This window comes from Haliaeetus albicilla, chromosome 10, assembly GCF_947461875.1.
Source record: "Haliaeetus albicilla chromosome 10, bHalAlb1.1, whole genome shotgun sequence".
Taxonomy (NCBI): Eukaryota; Metazoa; Chordata; class Aves; order Accipitriformes; family Accipitridae; genus Haliaeetus; species Haliaeetus albicilla.
In genome coordinates this window covers 21,453,344-21,474,054 of record NC_091492.1, presented here as the reverse complement: position 1 = coordinate 21,474,054, position 20,711 = coordinate 21,453,344, and the positions used below count along the sequence as shown (strand labels likewise).

General features: G+C 41.5%; 1 protein-coding gene across 6 annotated transcripts in view; it reads right to left on the bottom strand.

The window, feature by feature from the left end:
* Positions 1 to 20,711, bottom strand: part of NUP93 (nucleoporin 93) — an 85,677-nt gene that overhangs the window by 22,437 nt on the left and 42,529 nt on the right. For all 6 annotated transcript variants that reach the window (XM_069793768.1, XM_069793771.1, XM_069793769.1 and 3 more), the window contains 3 exons: positions 11,169 to 11,231; positions 8,648 to 8,776; positions 1,761 to 1,835 (listed from right to left, as the gene is read on the bottom strand). In XM_069793768.1, the coding sequence (XP_069649869.1) occupies positions 1,761 to 1,835; positions 8,648 to 8,776; positions 11,169 to 11,231 (267 nt within the window). The remainder of the gene's footprint in view (positions 1 to 1,760; positions 1,836 to 8,647; positions 8,777 to 11,168; positions 11,232 to 20,711) is intronic.

Below are 20,711 nucleotides of genomic sequence, written 5' to 3'. Positions count from 1 at the left end.
GCAGTATTCAGGGAAATATGACACAGAGGAAGGAGAACAGAAACCTGGCCTTTCAAAACCTGCCCTTAAATGTATATATACATGCACACACCCATTTTGATTTAAATCTTGGTCTTAATTTAGCTACTTCTACTATTGTTTATTCTACTCTCAGCCCAAAGACCTTCTAGCTACATCTGAAAATAATCATTCTCAATGCTAGAAAGGCAGTGCCATCATACTTTAAGTCCCTTTTGCATGCACTACTACTTCAACGCACTCAGCGTGCAAACAAGTTGCAGAGCTCAGGACTGTGACCAGAATCTAGCATCAGTGAAATCACACATGTGAACTTCACTATGTTTCAGTGAAACAGTTTGAACTATCCATGAAGAACAATTAGTCATTTCAGTGTGATTAAAACGCATTTCATGGCTGATAATAAACTGAAACAGCATGGACTGCCTGAGCTCCAGGACTCCTAACTACCAACTGAAACCACAGGAGCCCCATATCCAGTGCTGAAACCCAGGTATTTTTGCACTCAAGCAAGATGATGTCAAGGACGGCTCAGCCAGGCCAGCTTCTCCAGAGGGCATGCTGGGAGCACACGGTGACTGCACCAAGTGTTTTGGTAGCAGAAGCCTGGCCATGAATGCCACGTTTCCACAGCACATCACAAACAGCCTGCACGCCAACCATAAACGTGACGAGCCCACCTGCCCATCCATGGGGAAGACATGGTGACTCTGCAGCTACCCCTGGAACTAGTACTGCTAGAGAGGCTGGGCTTCCCATATTCACAAAACGTCAGGGAATAATGTTGATAGCCTCAAACTACAGACATAATTATGCTATAAGGAAGACCCTTAATGCAGGTATATTACAGTATATATGAAACAAATTAGTGTACTATTAACAACCACTAAATCAAATGTACACTTTATGAGCACAACCATGCACCTTGTTTTGCAACTCATTTCTTCACAGTTACCATAACTGAATGCAGCCATAGAAAAACAGATGTACAAGCTGCTATCTGGCTCAGCAAAGAGTGAGCCAATGTACACAATAACAGTAATTGTGTGCAAATTAGCAACACTTTGTCTACGCTGTTTCAGATATTCCATTTTGAAAAATCAAGTCCTTCTCTTTCATTTTGTTTCCACCAGTACTGGTAAACAGATCATCTCAAATAACAAAAGTAACAAAATGGTTATGTAAAGGTTTATCAGTTCTCCCTGAAAATTTTCAGAGTCTTAACGCTACCAGACATATTAATTCATAGCTGATGCACTAAAACTTCTCATAAGCAATGCCATTAAAAAGGGATATAATTTGACAAACATCAGGATTAAGACTTCAGCATGTTTCTTTTTACACGTACACATCAGAAAAATGATTTTCCACATGTGAAAATAAAGGGAATAGAAAGTCTTCATTTGTGTACAATTACATGTTGACATGAATTTTTAAAAAAAATATTTTTTTTAAAGGTTAAAAGAGTTTCCATTTACTATGAGCATAAATTATTTGTACAGTCATATATGGTGTTCAGGATCTCCTTTTGACAAGAAAAATCCTGTAGCAGACAAATGAGTACACTTCTAAAAAGTCAGGCTAAATGTCTGTATTTTTGAATTGCGTTTTAACTCCAGGCAGACGTTTTCATGTTTTACCTATCATATCTTTTTACACACTATGCTCACAGATCTTTTTTTCCCCACCTCTCTCTCTCTCTAGAAAACAAAGTTTAACTATGTTTTTTCATTTCCACTCACCTGACGAGCATATGCCATCTCCACATTGTCCAAAGAGCTGCGACCTGGAGGACCCAACTCACCAACGTAGCTAGGCTGTTTAATGAGAAGCGTGTAAGAAGATATAAGGTATAAAATTACTGCAATGCGTTTTACCGATATATCTACTCCTAAAGAACAACAGCAAAACCATGTTCCTGACAGAACTAAGAACAGGGTTTTGGACTATCTACAGAGTAAAATGCATAGTCTCACTGCAATACCCCATTATCTTCCCAATATAGCTTAAACTTTTTAAAGTGACAGAAATCCTCCTTATTCACTGCACAAACCAGCCATTAGCTCTCTAGAATCAGGACATCAGTGTCTCTTGATAGCATCTTATAATTTTAATTCTCTCCTTTTATTTCCTGAAAGGTTGCTTATTGTCACATTAGTGTCTTGCTGCGAAGCAGCTAGTCTGCACCTCCATCACAGCAAGGACACAGAATTCAATGGACCAGCTCAAATGGATCCAGTCTAGCAAATCTGACACTCCAGTTTTGTCCCAGTACCATGGCACAGACACAAAATGGGACTGCAGCATTCAATTATTTGCTGAAAAGTGCCCCACTGCCGGTCTGCTGCAGGAGGAAGAAGGATGCTGGCCATATCCTGACCCGAAAAAGAAAAAAAAGAAAAAAAAAAAAAAAAAATCACCTTTCTACCCATAGAGACTATGCCAGGATTGAGATATCTTCAGTGCGGAGCAGGGAGGGACAGCTGATCGAGTCATGGCATGGAGAATTCGTACTCTTTTATAAAACATAATAGTCTATATTCGCTACAAATCACAGGTATGTTTTCAGTACAGCCACCACTGAACACGGATGTTCACCACTCTGGAGGAAAGAATACTCCCAAATAACTATGCAATACACTCTGATGTTTCCTGCTTCCTAAAAATGTAATTCTTCACTTCAGCATCAGCACTGCAAGTCTTGGATTTGAAAAATAAAGTACAATCATATTAAAGACAGATCCCTTCAAGGTAAACAGTCCTTTAATATCAGCTGCTTCATAAGCAGTGCTACAGCCATGATGGTCTGAAGATAAAAGACAAGCATAATATTTATTATGAAGCCAACTGACATAGTTGGGGCAAGCAAAGAGGAACAGACAAGCTTTCAGAAAAGCAAGTATGTTTTCAGGTCTGAAACTGAAGCAACAGCCTTTGAATTTCAGGCTCTGAACCCAACAGCTCATTTGACTCTCCCAGGTGTAGTTGGTCCGATAACAAGATGTCACCTCTCCACACAAACCTTGCTCAGCTTACTTCAGGTGTCTAGCTTCGGCACAGCTATGAGGATCTAAGATGGTTGTTTACTTCTACCAGGAGAGAGGATGCAAAGTACATAAGCTAAATACTGAAAGCGGCTGAGCAAACACTGAGAAGGGGCATTGCTATGCCGTGGTTTGTTACTGTATAACTCAAGTCCATTGATACGCCTCTAAACTGGAATCAGTAACTCTTTCCAAGAAAGAGCAGGTAGATCTGCAGAGTTTTAAAATTAAGCTTTTTACCATCAAAGTCAGTTATGGCTAGCTGCACATCCTCATTAGCTGTTATACTGCACCTCAGCAATACTGTCAAATAGCTTTACTTTTTCTTTCATCAGTTACCCAGAAGGTCAGTACTTTATTTTCTAGATAGGATCACCTTCGAGTATTGCTTAAGGACATGCTCTAGTCTTTCCTGGAAGAGTTCAGCTAAATGTGACCAACTTGCTACCTGTACAAACAACACAAAGCCCAAATGCAATGGAAAAAAATCATTGTTCTCACTTTCAGTTTAATCGGCTTTAGACTTCAGCTTTGCTGACACCTGTCAAGCCACAGCACAGCAGGACCAATGTTCCTGCCATGACCTGGCTTGCGTGGATTTCAGGAAAAGATCCAAGAAATGGGTAGCTTTTCTGCAGATGGTGTCATCATTCGGTTTCTTGTTTTGAATGAGGATGAAATGCTGACAGGGTCTTCAAAAGAATCTCACTTTTTGAGAACTGTATCCCAAACTTGGAATGAAATAATACAAATATATGAACTTCCAGACATGTTACCGATCAGTCTATGACTGAACAGTCTCTCAGTCATTCCCAAACACTTATAATTTTAATTTGATATCAGTCTAAGCCAGGTTATCTTCTATTGTGTAGGACCTCCCTTACATTCATGAGCGTATGTTCTTGCAAAGACTACACTGTCCCAATCCAGGAGTTTTGATCAGGAAAATTTTCGCAATTTAAAATTTAAAGACAAATAAAGTGACACAATTGCAATGGCCAAGAAGCTGTTCCGAGTTAGCTAGGAATTTATATGTGAAGATAAGGGCATTGACCTCTACTGAGAAATTATAAGAACTTTGTGATATTTGTGATTACTGCGTTCTGCATAGCATACAACAGTTGATTACAGAATAAAAAATACTCAGTTGTGTCTGTCCCTGATATAGTGAAACATAAATGAATGAAGGTATCAAAGATGAACCTGGACAATCCTTTTAAATTGTTGGAAACAGTTTATTACTGCATTAATTTCTCAGTAATAGTGCTATTTAAATTATGTCCAACCTGATTATAAAATCAGGCAGATGCATTTAGACCTTAGGCAGTATAAAAATGCCTTACAAAAAACCCCAGAGAAATCCCACTTTTTCTTTTTGTAACTGAACTTACACTAAAAATATTCTCCACAGTCAGTCTTAATGGATACTGATATTCGGAAGCATCTGCGTTTTTCTTTCAGTGCCAAATCATCTGACACAAATTCCTTTAAACCCACCTAAAAAATGACAAATTCTTTGTTCTAAAGAACAAAGAAGCTGTTAAAGCAGGTTTCCTGGGAAACAGACGTGATGGCAGAAATAGCGCTTTGCAGCCTTCCCCTATGCTGTGCCAGATAAATTGCAGAGTTATTTAAAGTAACACTAAATTATGGACGTTGTCGTTAATTACTGATCAGGTTTCATCTTCTAAAGCAAGTGAAGAAGGGTACATTGTGACTTAGCATCACTTTTCAACCAGTGCCCAAACACAAGAAACATAAGGACTGGGGCTTTGTTTTGTGAATCTGGTTCCTTTTTCTCCTGCTGCTGCTTTGCAGCACCAAAGAGCATCCACATGGCTGCCAAGAGAGTGCAGCATATGACTGATGGGTTAAAACCCACAGGTAAGAGTCTGAATTCAGAAGTGCACACCTGAAACTAAGAAATAACTGCTCTGGGGTTTGGGTTTTCCTTTATCCAATTTTAATTTTACCCTAACCATTATGATTTGAGGATCACTTATTAACAATCTGCCACAGCTGAGAACTGCCACACTGAAATTAAATTCTTTAAATGCCCACTGACTTGGCACTTCAGCAAAGCAAAAAAATCAGGAACTCCAGAATTTGTCTTGCTTTTCTTATGCTTTTCTTTCCTATGCCAAGAGCCATGGAAGCAAACTTATTTCCTATTTTTTCCATCTCATACTTGCATTCTGGCTTAATCTTTGAATTATTAAACTGAAAAAAAGCACTAGCTCACTGAACTATCTCATGGCTGTGCTAAAAGGAAATTTCAAAAGGAAAACTAAAGCATGAGTCAGAGCGGGGAAGGTCATTTCCACTCTTCACCCTGAATTGCAGAAATGGAGAGTTGTGCATGCAGTCCTTCTGTAGCTGGCAACCAGAGTCTGAAGAGGCATGCCCTACAAGCTAAGGGGGGGATCTGGGGAAGGGAGGGGATATCCTTTGGTGGCAAGTCAGAACGTATCAAATTTTCAAGCAAGGAAAAGGTTATGAAAGATGTGTTGAAAACAGCAGCTAGCTGCATACGAGAAGAATTGTGTTTCAGGTTAGGTTCTTAAGCTTAACTGGAGCAGCAAAAGGAAAAACAGAAAAGTGGGTAATGCACAAAGGACTGCAGAAGTGCAAGTACACACACATATTTTTTCTGCATCTCTAGTCTGATATTGCTTAAATGGCTTGTGCTGTTTTTATCAACCACATTTATTTCTCCCTGCTCTGAATTTAGGTCTTTCCAAAATATTCTTCAGAACTGTAATATTTATTCTGAATATTATCCATTCGTGAAAGCTGCAGCTATACTGCACTGCCATCACATTTTTATCTTTTAAATTCATTTAGCCTAACGATGCTGCTTTTCAAAGGAGTCCTCCTTCATTTGTACTCAGCCAAGCATTCAGCCTCACTTGCACTCCAAACCGTGTGCATACAAAGATGCATTATTCATCACCCTCATATGCATATGCACATTCCTCAGCAGAAGTCTGGGCAGACATTTTGTCAGCACTCCAAATGGCTTGGCCAGTAGATGCAGTGAATAACTAGGCAGGAGACCAAGCTGGAGAAACACCATCAATATACACTGAGGTGCAGCAGGGGAGCAGACAGCATCTTGGTGTCCTTGGGATTTAAGGGATATGAAGACATGATACAAAGGGGCAGAATGGAAACCAAGAGCGACAGTGTCTCTCCATCACTGCAGGAGCGGGTTGCTTGACAGCAGGAGTGGAAGAGCTTGGGGTGGGGGTGGAAGAAAGAAAAACATGGAATAAAAGGACAAAAGAAATGCCTCAGCACCTAGTGGAACAAGACTCGGAAAAAATGCCTTGAGAGCAGAGGTGTTTGATACCTTGAAAACAAAACTGAGGCTTTCCTTCCTTTTCCCCCCCAAGAAGTACCTTTTTATCAGCTCTGTTTTTCCCTTACGGGGAAAGAGGCCAGGCTGGAGGACAAGGGGGAACAGAAAACCCTAATAGCAAGTCCTGCGCTAGGTTCTTTGAATCATGAGCTTTGCCTGTTAATTGGTCTTATTTCCATGAATAATGTGTTGGTATTTCACTCTGCCCAAATTAGCTTGCCCAAAGCTTGAGAATTGGCTTGCAGGCAGACCGGCCCCCTGCTGCGTTTGGATCTGTGCCTTTTCAGTTGATTCTCCATCTCCAGAGGATATCAATTAAGCCTCTACTATATTCTACAGGCTGTGTCTGTTTGTGTCACACACACACAAAAAACTTATTTGACTGGAACAAGGCTTTAGAAGAACAACCTGCTGTGGGGAGGTTAGATAACAGGCTTTTAACACAGTAGATGCACTTCAAACCTCTCAGACCTTTGACTTCTTGAGGCTAAGACTAGAATATATCAAGGATTTTAAATGCTCTTGAAATGACATAGTGATACTATGAGGGCTTTGAAACAGAGAGTGGAGTATTACTGAGTGATAGTGTACATTGAGTCATTCATGAAAAACATTAGAGGGGTGGGGTTTTTTCCCCTCCTCCCTCCCACCAACTTCATGCTTGGCATCTTGAGTGCCATGGACTGGGGATAGTGTCCATTTGACACAAACATCAGGAAAGGGGTTTTACCTTTTCAGAGTAGGTTATTAAATTGCTTCTCCTAGCAGTTAATATCCACACTTCAAAAGGAAAACCCCACACCAGTAACTCACACAAATCAAAGATGTTAGAAGCTATCAGAATAGCTGCCAAGTCTTCAGACTCACATCCTAAAATAATGGGATAGCTGTTCCTAGTTTTAAATGAATTCAGCCTGCATTATTTAGCATTTCTAATATTGAAAAGCTGGACAACCTTCCAAGGAGTCACAGTAAAGTATCAGTAAAATACTTTCGGTCGAAGACAGCTTCTATAAAAAGATGTATGCTAACTGGGATTAACCTATATTTAAAAGAACAGTAATCAGAAAGGGACATTTCATTAACAACTTTAATTATTTCCAAATCCCTATACAGGTCATACCCCATTAACACCAAGGGCTTCTTTTATTTTAATGTACTGTGCAGCTCTATAAGTCATTCCAATGAACAAGATTTTTTTTTCTTCTTCTTTTTTTTTTTTTTTTTTAAAGGGAGGGGTGTGGGAAAAAACCCACAAAACTGGGCCTGTTCTGTGGCCTGAAAGCACGGCAACTTGCACTCCCCCATCCCCTATCACATCTCTTCTCAAGGCTGCAGTTTTCATGGAGCATTGTGCAGGAGCTGTGATGTAACTTTGTGCTCCAGGGATCTCAGCTGATGTCCGATGCCTCTAGCTCAGAGGAGCAGAGTTCTCAACTCTGCACGTAACTGTGCTTTACTCGTGTAACAAGCACTTTCTTTAAAAGAATAAACTGTAAAGTTTTAAGTTCTAACAGAAGATAAGGAATGTTTTAAGTTGCTAGTCAATACCTTTCCATGTTAAACATGGGGTCAGTCTTGCCCAAAGGATTTGGTCACTACTGGATTAACCTCGAATTGCTGAACACTAGAGGTCTTAGCAGCACAAAATTTTAATCTGCACTGCATGAGACAGCAAGGTAAAAAGGAAAGCATGCTCTTTTGTTGTTGTTGTTGTTGAATATTCGTTTGGTACTTCATCAGCCTCCTAAGAAAAGCCATAAGTCCCACGTAGCACACAGTGATAATAGAAAGAGACACTCTAAGACCTATGTGCGAGCACAGTTGCACCTGAGAAACTGTCTGGTCTCATTAGCATTGCAAAGGTTTCCTGAAGGTGAAGTTCACCCCAATGTGTTTCCTGTCCCCTGTGTATATTGACCTAATACGTGTTAGCGTGAACCAAGTTTCCAGCTTGCATGTATGTTGCTTAAAACATAGTTTCAGCAATAGGAGCTCCATTGCCTGTACCCATTAGTCAATAAAAACAATCATAAAGGTTTGATATTTCACTAGACAATGCATTCTGCTAGTCACAGCCATTCGGGAATTAAAGATTTGATATTTCTCATTTTCACACAGTTGTAGCTACAGAATAATCCAGAGGTGGTTTCAGCAGAGCTGGAGTGCCAGCTGTGTACATGCTGTGTATGACTACGCACAGTGTTTAGAAAGACCAAGTTACCTCACTTTCTTGCGTGAAATCGAGAGCATCTTCCCCTGATGCAAGCAGAGTATGAAGAATCCTTTGTTTCACCTGTTCCCATTCAACCAGCATTGATTCTCGGTGATACTCCTCAGCCATAGCAAAAGTCTGTTGGTGAAGAAGAACCAGAGCTAAGAAACATATAGAAACACCAAGCTGCCTAGCTCTGCTACTAATAGACCAGCTCAAAAATGAAACAGAAAATAGCAACTAGATAAATCAACCAGATCAGCCCTCAAGAGCTAATGATGTGCTGCATATTATTTTAACAGCCTTCCTGTTCAGGCACGAAGGGATTCAGAAAATAGGTCTGTGTGGCATTAAGACAACTCTCACATACCCTGGTATGCGAGCTGGCAAAACAGGGAATCTGTGTCTCTTCCATGGTACTGCAATACACACAAAACTCAGCAGGTTGGAAATTGATAGGCTTCTTTAATTTAGCAGCACGCACAAAATATCCAGGTCATCACTGATCCGTGTGGTTTCTTGAGACTAACTTTTCTAATGGCAACTAGTTTTTCACCTCCCTGGAGGCTATAAAGATTTGACCTACTGCATTCTTAAGAGAGATGTGTGTTTATTGCTCATATTTCATTTTCAGGTCTTTACCAGCATGTTTTTCTTTTAAATGGGAAATAGGATAAAAGTATTGAGGAAAATTAACAAGTGACAAAGAATCAGAAAGTCTCTCTCATCAGGAACACAACTCAGAAAAGCACGTAGGAAAATCATATCCCAAGAAAAAACATCCTTTTACCTTTAAAATGGCTTATGTGCTACATTGTCTTCAGATCCAGTTGGGGCACTCGTGGAAGGAAACAGCTTTTCCCCTCAATATTCCTTATTTTGGCAATAGCATTATAATAGAGAAGATGCTTCACTACCTTTCCTGTTATTGTTGGGGTGATGCTAACTAGTAGCCTCAGGTATACCGGGACAGGAAATAAAAATATTTCCATTAATTCTAAATAGACAATAAGCTATATTGGATCTTCCACTACTTTCCCTTTCCCAACTTTCTCTGTCTTTCACATAGCTTTGTGCTGCATTGTACATAACTAAATATCTTGGTTGGCTGAATAAGTTTTTCATCTCATAACAGCCCACTGTTAGGATATTGTCAATTAAGGGGCAAAATGTTCCCCAGTATAAATGAACTGATAAGAGACAGTGACATTTGGAAAACATTTAATTATGGTGCATGCATGCAGCTAGAGCACGAGATTTGTGTTTCTTTGTTTAATTATATAAATTTACTTTATACTTTCATGGTAGAATATAGGTCTTATCCTTACCTTCACTGTAATCATTTCAACAGGGTTTTAAATATGCTTCAATAATTACAGTATAATTATATGTAATTAAAATAATTTAATAATGCTTAAGTACTATTTCGTATCATTTGAAAGAAACACAGGCTCGGTTCTAAACCTGATGTCCCAAGTGTACATGGAGGGAAACAATCGTAACATAAGCACTAGGAAGCATGCAATGACATTTCCAAGCAGCAGTTTTAAGACAAACAACAGGAAGCATTTTTCCACACTGCATAATTCAATTGTGGAACTCATTGCCCCAGAACATGACAGATACCAAAAGTATAAATAGATTCAGAAACAGGATGAATTTCACATCAGAAAACAACTTCCAGCTCAGAAAAATCTTCGAAACAGCTACTTGCTTGGAGGTGAAGAGACAGCAGATGAATGGGGGAAGGCTAACTCTGTCTTTTTTTCTTACAGACTAAGTACTTCCTTTCAAGGGAAGAAAACTGGACTCAGCAAACCCTGAGCCTAACTGATAACTTTTAGTCAGCAAACCCTGAACCTAAGTGACAACTCTTACTCTCTTATTGTAGCATTTTCCTTTGTACTGCTTAAAAAAAGCTGCTTTTTTTTTTTCCCCCCCTTACATGAGAGATTTCCTTTGGACAATGTGATGCAGTATGGTGTTCTGGCTCTTCTACAGACACAAGATTTAAACCTTGCAGCACTTCTGCTGCATAGGCCTGAAAGTAGTAATATGTACTTCAACAACTACTGTAACCTGGCTAAACAGCTACAATAAATACATTGAATGTCATCACTGTACGGGAAGCTGGCGCACAAGGCACTTCTCGGAGCAAAAAAGGAAATAAACCCCATGTCCTAGGCATTATCACCTCTAGAAAAGGCAGCATCCATGTAGAGAGGGGGTTGGAGTAAGCGTGCTGTGCCTTACGAACAACAGCTTCTCTGTTCAAACAGATTTAACACTGTGAGCTTCCTGACCCTACAAAATACTGCAGTCGAAATAAAGCTGACAAGTATTTCTTCTGGAAATTCTAAGCAAGTATTTCCTAATGTCTAATTTTTCTATATTCTCAATATAGTCATCTTAAATTCCAGTAGTTTATTAAATATCTAATTTATTAACTCCTTAGGGGACCCCACTGGGGTTTTTTTTTGGGGGGGGGGGGGGAGGTTTAAGGAAAAAATAGTGCTTGCTTCCAACTTACCCTCTTCCTAGACTCTTCAATGGCTGACAGCAATGCATTATCTTTTTCATTCTTCAGGAATCCCTGCAGAAAAGGGGAAACAGAGCTTCAGTCAAAAAATCAGCCTTGCACTAACATCAGATACATACTGTAGTACTCAGCTCTTCCAACTCTGAGAAGTGCTTGCAGGTCTCACCCCAATCCACTCTTCAGAAGTTTCAAGGTCACTTTACTTCACCAGAGGTGCAGTAAGATGCCCATACAGAGCAATGTGAAAATGAAAATGCGTTAATCCCCTGTTTCAATATGCATTAAATCCTACTGAAATGTCCTGCTTCTATTCTCTTTTATCTCTGTGTCCCAGCAACTGCTTCCTCTTGCTCTCCATTTGAGGGAGCTAGGATGAAAGCTGGTAGGAGCGATAAGCCAAGATAAGATTGTTGGACTTGAGTATGTTGGGGGGGGGGGGGGGGGGGGAACAAACCCCAAAACCAAAACCCACACTTTTTGACTCAGCAGCTTCAGGCAGGAGTGGCGCTCTTAGAGGCCCAAAAGGAACTGTGAAAAAGAGCCTTAAAAATAGTCAGTTGAGGAAGGATGGAAATAACTAAACAGTTGGAAAGCATACAGTAAAAGTTTACCGCACAGCCTCTCTCCATGCATACAGCTGCAGTGGGTGAAAAATAATATGTAAGAATTGTATTTTTAATTTTCAGTATATCAGTAAATCTCAAAGAGGTCAGGTGTACATGAACAGACTGATTTAGATGAGCTGTTAGCTCCTCATCCCAAAGGTTACTTTTGTGACCCATACTAGGAAATGTACGATATTTTGAATTTTAAACAAATAGCTATGGGGTAAACTGCAGTAACACACACAAACAGGAAATGTTTATTACACCCTAACTTGAATATCTTTATTTTGCATTTTCACTGTTACATTGCCAATTAAACAAACCAAGTTGATTTGTACTCCCAGACTTCAACTTGATCATTATTCAAATCATAAAAAAGGAAAAGAAGCCTTTGTCTCCCTCTGAAGTAATCAACTATAACATTATCAACTCCATTAAGTGCTAATATCTTAAGAGTCTGCATGCTCACTCCACAGCTCTAAAATTAAGAGCCACTAACAAACCCAGGGAGTGGGAATTCAATGTACCATGCTTTATGCATTTACAACAAGGATACACAATTGCAGCAGAGTCCAACTGAAGTTGGCACCAATCAGGAGGCTTTCGTGCCCTTCATTCCCCACATCTTCCTGCAAATAAACGGTTCCTGCCCCAATAATCTCACAATATGTAGTGATCCATATAACCCAGGCAGAGCTTAGGATCTCCAGAGGACCATAGATCCTGTGGCAGGACAGAAACTTGCTGTCATAGGGATTTGAACCTTTTGGAAAACATATTTACGGTAGGTCTTAGAAACACTACGGCAGCAGTACTACACGAAACCACAGGTATCACAGATTGCTACTTAGCTCTGGAAGGTGAAAAGGGTTTGAAATCTCCCCAAACTGAAGAAATCTGGCAGGAAACTCTGCCACATAGGTATGCTGTCTGCCTTCCTGCTACCCAGACCTAGTATGTGAAATAAAGGGTATTACACCCTTCCCTTCTGAAATATGTAGAACAACAAGCATTTGAGGTATGGGACAGCCCATGACCTCCTTCAGCTGGAAATAGGAGTGTCACCCCTTTCCATATACCAGATAGAGAATGAACTGCCATCCTCCGAGACGAATGTGCGATATGGTCCCCCCAGAAACAGCCCTTGAATTACATATGGAAGAGAGCAGACACTTCTACACAACCTATTCTTCATTTCATCGTCCACCATGCCCCGCTTTATTTTTAGACAATGCCCACAGAGGAAGCGCAGTTACAATCTGAAAAAGGGAAGCTAAATCCAGATCCTTGCACATGTCTGGGGACCAACTATTACAGCAGTTGTCACCAAGGCAAGGGCTGCCGCAGTTACCTAACCGAGCCAAGACCTGAACTCAGCTCCGCACAGGAAAGGTGGGGAGGGATGGAGACACGGTTTTGTAATGTTTGTCCATGTCTGCACGGGTGGAAGGACTTTGGGAGGGCAAGAAGGTGGGTTTTTTTCCCAGTTGTTTTTTTATTTTATTTACCTACCTCCAACCCGAATTGGAGAAAAACCTATCTGGAATTATAACAAGCAGTGATTCCAGACCTTCAGAGCACACCCCAACATATGAGCAGAAGACCCAGCCCCATTTCTGATGGTAGGGATCTGAAGCCGCAGAGAACACTGTGTGTTTGCCGTATCCTAACAACGCTGCTAATTTTACAGGCAAAAAAATGCCCACCATCTCCAAGACACAGCTATCTGGATGCGATGGAAGGTGCTGAGCACACCAAGCCAGGCACCACAGCCTGCAAAGGTCCTGGGTGGCCTGGCTCCCTGCTTGCTCTGTGAGCACTGGGCTCCAGAAAGCCCCAAGAGATACAAGTCCTACCTTACTGCCCTTGGTCCTCCCCTCTCTCCTTGGTGAGATGCATGCCCTGAGCTGAGCAGGTACCTGCCCAAAAAGGTACACAGCAATGATGGTAATCAGCAGAGTAACTTAAGATGTGCTTGAACTTCCCTTGAAGTCAGTAAATCCAGGCTGAGTATCTTTCTTAATGAAACCTCCCAGCTCCCAGAGAGTTCACTAGGTCTGTTTAAGGGATTACATTACACCAAATGCCAATTAGGTGATGATAATTGTCTTTTTCAATCTCAAAAACTACTCCTTCAGCAAATTAAAATCCTCACACATTCCAAATAATATCTGTAATGCCTCACTGAGGAGAGGTATATTTTAAAAAGGTTGCCCTATGCCTTGTGCTAAACATTATGCCTGTAGCGTGACAATTGCTGTTTCAGTTAATTACAGCCTAATTGTTAAACCTCAGAAGAGGGAGTTTCAGTAGCTGATGCTGGGGCTCCTGCTACTGCTCATGAGACTGCTTCTGCTTAGTTAGGCCAAAAAAGAGCTCCAGGGTTTGTCACTCTAGGCTTTGGTGGCCAAAATTTCACACGTTAAAGGGAGGAGTGTCCAGCTGCTAGAACAGTATTTATTCCCTGAGTTTATTGCATTGCCACCTAGTGGTGCACTATGCTTTGGTCACTGGAAATTCAGATTTCACAGAACACACACAAGTGTCCATCCACTCTAAGAAAAAGCAGAGCTCTCTGGAACAAGGATGGGCAGAAAGATAGAAAAGATGTGCTTTATGCTAGAGAATTTTGGTCCTCAAAAATCCCAGGCCACATAAGAGCTTTAAGGGTTCACGTATCTCTTAAGTCTGGGCCTTGAACAGTTCTGGTTGTGCTCACCAAGTTACATGTGCCCTAAAAGCTTTCTGCAATCCCAGAGGCAAAGTTTGACTTTGCCACAAATGCTTGCAGACTGCACAAGGATACAGAGGTATGGTGTTCAGCACGCACAGGGACTACACGACCCATATCGCACAAGCCACCCTCTCTGGGGAGATGCTACTGATTGTACAACGAGCAATGAGACATTGCTTCATATTCAGTATCCAAAGAGAGAAGCAGGAGGAGAACAGAGATATTGTTAGGAGACAAAGGGCTATTTCACAGTGACAGATGGCCAAGATAAGAATAGCTAACATGAGCATCGCTAAAACCTCAGAGGTGGAATCCTCACCTTACAGCTCTCCATGCACAAGCTCTGCCATTGCAGGGATCCCAGTGTAGCCTGGATTTTGCTTGAAAATGAAAATTTATCTTACTTCCTCAAGGCAGGTTTACACAAAAAGCTCACAGAGCCCTAATCACGCTGTCCTGCTTTAGTGAGTGGCATTTAATTTTCCTCTCTGTTACTGTGGGACTCCCACACATTCTTCCTGTGTCTAGTTTGGAAGGAAGCAGCACAAGTCTTCTCCATCACAGGTTCTCTGCAACACTCACTGCTGAATGCTTCCTACACACGCTTTGTACAATATCTGGTGAGATGGTGTTTGCAAAACAGGGACACAGGCACTCTCCCACTTTCAGGTTCCCATTTTCCAGCTAGTCCCACTTATTCTTGCACGTCTACTGGCTCTCAGCACCTTTCCCCAGCACATTCCAGTTCCTCTTGGATCTCTTACCCCTTGGATTTCAGTCTGATCTTCTCACACCCTCCCCCCTCTGCTGAAATCCAGTCCCACTCTGCCTTGCGCAAGGATGGTTTACCACTGGAGGAGCAGGACCCCTTGGAGGCTGTGCCATTTCCCTGTTCTCACCATGCTTCTTGCTCCACTGTCATGTCTCATCTCAGGCAACCACTGCCTGACACAGGCTGATGTGACAGAAACCGGCACCTGCCTTGCTCCAGTCTGAATTCCAGCAAGAAAGTGTTCCAGTAGCTAATTCATTATCAGTACGAAAGGGCATGCATGCACTGATGGTCTCTTTTTGACAGGAGATTGAAAGTCTCTTCCATTTACCGCAGTAAATGAGGTTAGTAAACTCTCTCCTGGCTGATAGAAGTCTCTTAATTACTCCCATCAGCCAGGCCATACTTCTAATACTTGATCTTAGTATTCAAGCTGTCAAGAGAAGGCAAATGTTGCCAAATAGTATACTGAGGCCTTGGATGTTGACAGCAATGCTTACTTTTTCACTGGCAGGGGAAGAAAGGAGAAAATGAAATGAACAATCTGGGGCCATTTCAAGTCAATTGCTCTTTGATTAAAATATTTCAAAGTGCTAGATTTCCACTAGATCCAGCGAATCCTGCAAAGGACCAGCAGGTATAACGATTATACAGTTAACAAAAATCACTCTTCACAAATGGTTTGGGAACAGTATCTCCAGATGAAGCACCTAATTTTATTATCTCTACTAGCAATTTTAAGAAACTATTTGCTAAACACAATCCTTCTGCAAACGTGCACATGTCTGAGCACACTCTCCGGGTGGTGCACCCTGGCACAGCCCTCCTGGCCATGTTCTCTCTGGAAACAGAAAATGAAGGAAAACTACCTGGAACACACTGCCACAATAACATACCATACCATATATTATTGCTTTTTTAATCCAAATTATTGTTTATGCTGACACAAGCATCAATGCTTACTGGCTGGCTTTAAACAGATAAGCCGATGGGCCCCTAAGCAATGGTGTGGCCAACTGATGTATTCCTGAGGAGGGGGACATCCCAGTGCAGCACAGGTAATATTTTTCTCTATTCAGACTCTTCTTTTGCATGCATCACACCAACATCTCTTGGAAGCTTCTGTAGGTCTCCTAAGATTCATTTTGCAGAAAGCATCAGCTTTTGCTAAAAACATGCAGATAAGCAGCTTTACTACATACCTTGGCCTGTGCAATACAGCGTCCTTCAAAGCAGCAAGGCAGCTGCCCAAGTATCAGCTACAGAATGCAATGAGCTAAGAGCATTTGTGAAATTGGCGCTCTCCTTAGAAGACTTCAGATGGCAAAATTGCTATGCAGCCAAAGCAGACTGAGGGCACAAGTACACAGATCCTCAAGAGAGGACAAGAACCCAAGGAAGGGTGGTTTACCAGTCAGCATCGCTTCAAAGCTGCATGAGAGACAGGGAACGAATCGTTGTACACAGACAAAGGTCCACTGAAAAGCAAGGTCCAACGAGGCTCATCCCACACTTGTATACAGTGTTCAATTCAAGGATTTAACAATACAAAATTTTCCTAGCTTAAGACAGCTGAGCTTGTCAAACTACAATACGTATTTCTCGGGTTCCTTACCACCATGTTTAGAATGGGAAATCCTGCAACATTTTTCTAAAAAATTAATTCACTGTTGACTAAATAGGAGAAAAAGCAGGGAAAAAACAGAAGGGTTTACAGTTTGCTAAGACCCAAGAGCCAGTTGCTGCATCAGAGACTTTCAAAGCAACAGCCATCTTGAAGCTTAAGAGGGAAAAACACGCAGACTAATAGCTCTAACACAAAACTGTGATAATACAGCCAAACACTGGGCTGGGGGAAGAGCTGCTGCTCCGCTACCTGCCTTCACACAGGTCTCGAAGCACATCCACCAACTGCACCATGACTGTACTCCACACTTGTAGCCGACACTCACATTCAATTTGTTTGAAAGCCAAGGTAGGAGAGCTCTTCCCCACACTGCAAGCAGAGAGCGTTTCAGTGGCAGTAAGTCATTAAAATATACAAACCCCGGCCTAGTCTCTGCTCCATTGCGTGACCAGGAACAATTTTAAAGATTATTTCACTCTTATTAAAGCAGGTTTCTGCTCCAGCAAAATCAAATTTTGCAGAGCTGCAATACTGTCACCTTTCATGATGGAGAGCAGCAACATGGACCTTGCTGTGGCAGCAAGAGTCGATGCACACCATGCTAGAACCTGAGTGTGTTGGCAATGCACACAACTCCCCGCGCACGCTCAGCAGGCAGCAGCACGCATTGCGGAACGAAAAGGAGGCACCGCCATTTGCCCGCAAGCCTTCTTCGACAGGTTGCATGCATCGTGGAAGATGCGCAGCAGCAACCTTCGCTGGAGACAAGTTCTGGGGCAGGAATAGGGCTTCCCTGCCCCTCCATCACCATGCCATTGATGTAATGCTCAGTTCTGAATACAGCCTAGCCTTTAATCTGTGTTGCAGAGTGAGCCTTAGGCAAATATTTACAAAGTGCTCTCTGCCGCAGGTTAGTGCCGGCAATGCAAAAATCTACTACATTTTTCTGTATTATTTTACTGTTTTAGACTGTTTGATCTGTGAAACTTATGCAGTTTTCACAGTAATCTTCAGACCATATCCAGGAACACTGGATTTTGCTGTGTTGGATAAATATCATTATTCCTTCTAGCCGTCACAGGAAATACTCAAACTGCCGAAAGAAGCACTCCTCAGGAAATCACAGATCAGCTCCTAAGAGAAGCAGGGGCAGATGGTGCATGCGCTTGCTGGGACCATGTGGATCTGGCAAGTGAAGATTGGAAATGTGCTTCTTAGATGTACAGGCTTTGAGGGAAGAAATACAAATACCTCTTAGCTCCTGCTTCAGCCAGGACCGTCTGTTAAGCACCGAATGCTAGTATCAAACCATCAGTTAACATCAAACCATCCCCCAGCACTGAGAGGCACCATCATATCCCACACCCAACTGCAGTCCTCCAAAATGCATTTGCAGCATGCGGCCATCAAGGAGAGTGCAAGGTGTTTGCAGCAAATACAAGCAACTTTTATGATGAAACATACAGGGAGCACAGCTTTATCGCACTGGAAACATCCAGAAAAATACCACTGCTCAGATTTCCTGCTAGAATATTGTGCCAGGTGCTCACACAGCAGCCCCAAAATTGAACTGTCTCTGCTATGCTACATGACACTGCTTGTTCTGCATATAAACGGAGATCATCACTGCTGGCACAAAACATGGCTCCACTCAGTTTTAGTTTCTTCTGATTCAACATAGGATGCTCAGCAAGTTCAGGCTTTCATGCATGATGAGATGTCAATTTCACTTAAAATTGTGCTTACAAGTAGCTTAACTCATAACATGGCAATTCATTGCAGTGTTCCTATGCATTTTAAGATTTTACAAAATATGTCAGAGAAATTTGCAAGCTTTAACAAAGCCAAGCATAATGATTGAGTGAAGTAGGACACTCGGTTCTAAAAACCACCAAAACATATCAGCCATCGCAATATATGTAATTTATATATTACTTATACAGTGTAGCTAATTATTAAAATATTAGTAATTATCCATACTATTTGTTGTGCCTTTCCCCTTCATCAGAGTGAAACCAAAATAACTTCAATTACACAGATTAGTCTCTCATTCTGAGGCTCTGAAAATCTTTGCCATGTCACGTTGGGCTGCACAGCGCACAGGAACGCTGTGACAAGTGGGTTTAGTAGGCTTTTTTCAAAGTCAAACACTTTAATGGCATAACACTAAGATAATACCTTTTTTAATCTAAAATTTTACAGCAAAGGTGCTCAGAATGAGGGTCTCTTCCACATACAATTACCAGTCTCCATGGCACAGACCATTTTTGACAGCAATTGTTAATACAAACAAAGAATGTAAGCAACAGTGCTACCTTCTCTAGTGATCCTCTCTTCCTCCCCAGGCATATACTCATTTTCTCTCTCCCTACAATGCAACTGGGAGCTTTTCAACAACAATTCCAGGTCCTACCAAGCTACAAAGCACCAAGGAAATTTGTGTAATAACAAAACAGAAAGTCTTGAATAACCCTAACCTGTTTGGAGGTCATGCAAAGAACAGAAGGAAGAAAATCAAAGAAAAAATAATAATATCTGAACTAGAGAGAGAAGGCGGACAGGCTCTTGCCAGTCAATTACAGCAGCAGGAAACATTACTCCAGAGCCACCAGAAGGAGCTTGTTCAGCTGGCTAGCATTGGTACCTCACACCTGAAAGCATCTCAAACAGCGTTTCCATTTGTCTTAATACAGATAAAGAAACCAAAAATGTCACAAAGGCAATTAAATGCAATGTCACCTCACTTGGAATACAACTTCTTCAGCAAGGGAACCTCTCCGCACAGATCAGGCCAGCAGGAGCAGCAGCAGGACCCACGAGAAGCCCATCTCCTTTGGCACCAGCGTTTCACCATCAGCAATGGCATCAGCACAGAGTGAACAAACCACACAACCTGAAATCTGAGCTCGTTTGTCAAGTTTCTAAATACATGGCTATCTGTTTTTCCTCAAGATCTTTAAATGCAGAGGGATGACCTTGGTGTGGAGCTTTGCTCAGCGCCATGACGAGCAGCTAGTCTCTCCCCTGCACTATAAACATCCTTGTATTAGTATCCCAATTAAAAAATACAACCCTAGAAAAATCATAAATGCATCAAGAGATTCACAATCAAAACAAAACTCAGGGCTTTGGCTCTTTTTGGAGTTTAATTTAAATAAATTTAATTATGAGGTAATTCCAATGGGCTTGAGATCCACAATGCAACCCTATATTAAAAATATTTATAGCATGCAAACAAAGATAATTTCTGATCATCCACTGGAATAAGCTATTATATCCACCTCTCTGATATCGCGCTTTTTAAGGGAATACTGAGGAAAAAACTACAGATTTAAATGACTTAAAATCTTCATTATATAGTCATAACTAAGCCTGTAATGTAATACCTCTTGCTGAAAACATCCTCGCATCAGGCAGGATGCCCTCAAATCAAGCCATCGAAACTAATTTCACTGATGACGCCATTTTCTTATTTCTTTCGCTGCCATTTTAGCATCGTGGTTATTCCACATTTTCTTGAGAAGTAGCTGTGCATTCTTCCCCCTCTAAGAGGAAACCATGCTCAAATAACGCAGTGACAAATAAAACCTGTATGTTGAATTTCTGCCCATGTCACGTCCTTGCATGGCAGGAGCAGGGACGAAGACACAGTTGCCATTGCAGACCACACCTCAATTTACTGTACCGAGAGCTGGTGAGGAGTCTCCCGAGATGGTGTAAGCTGAGAAACCAGCCACTGGAAATCTGTCAGCACCACACGAAAAATTGATAAAGCCAAGGAAAGAGGAGTGTCCAG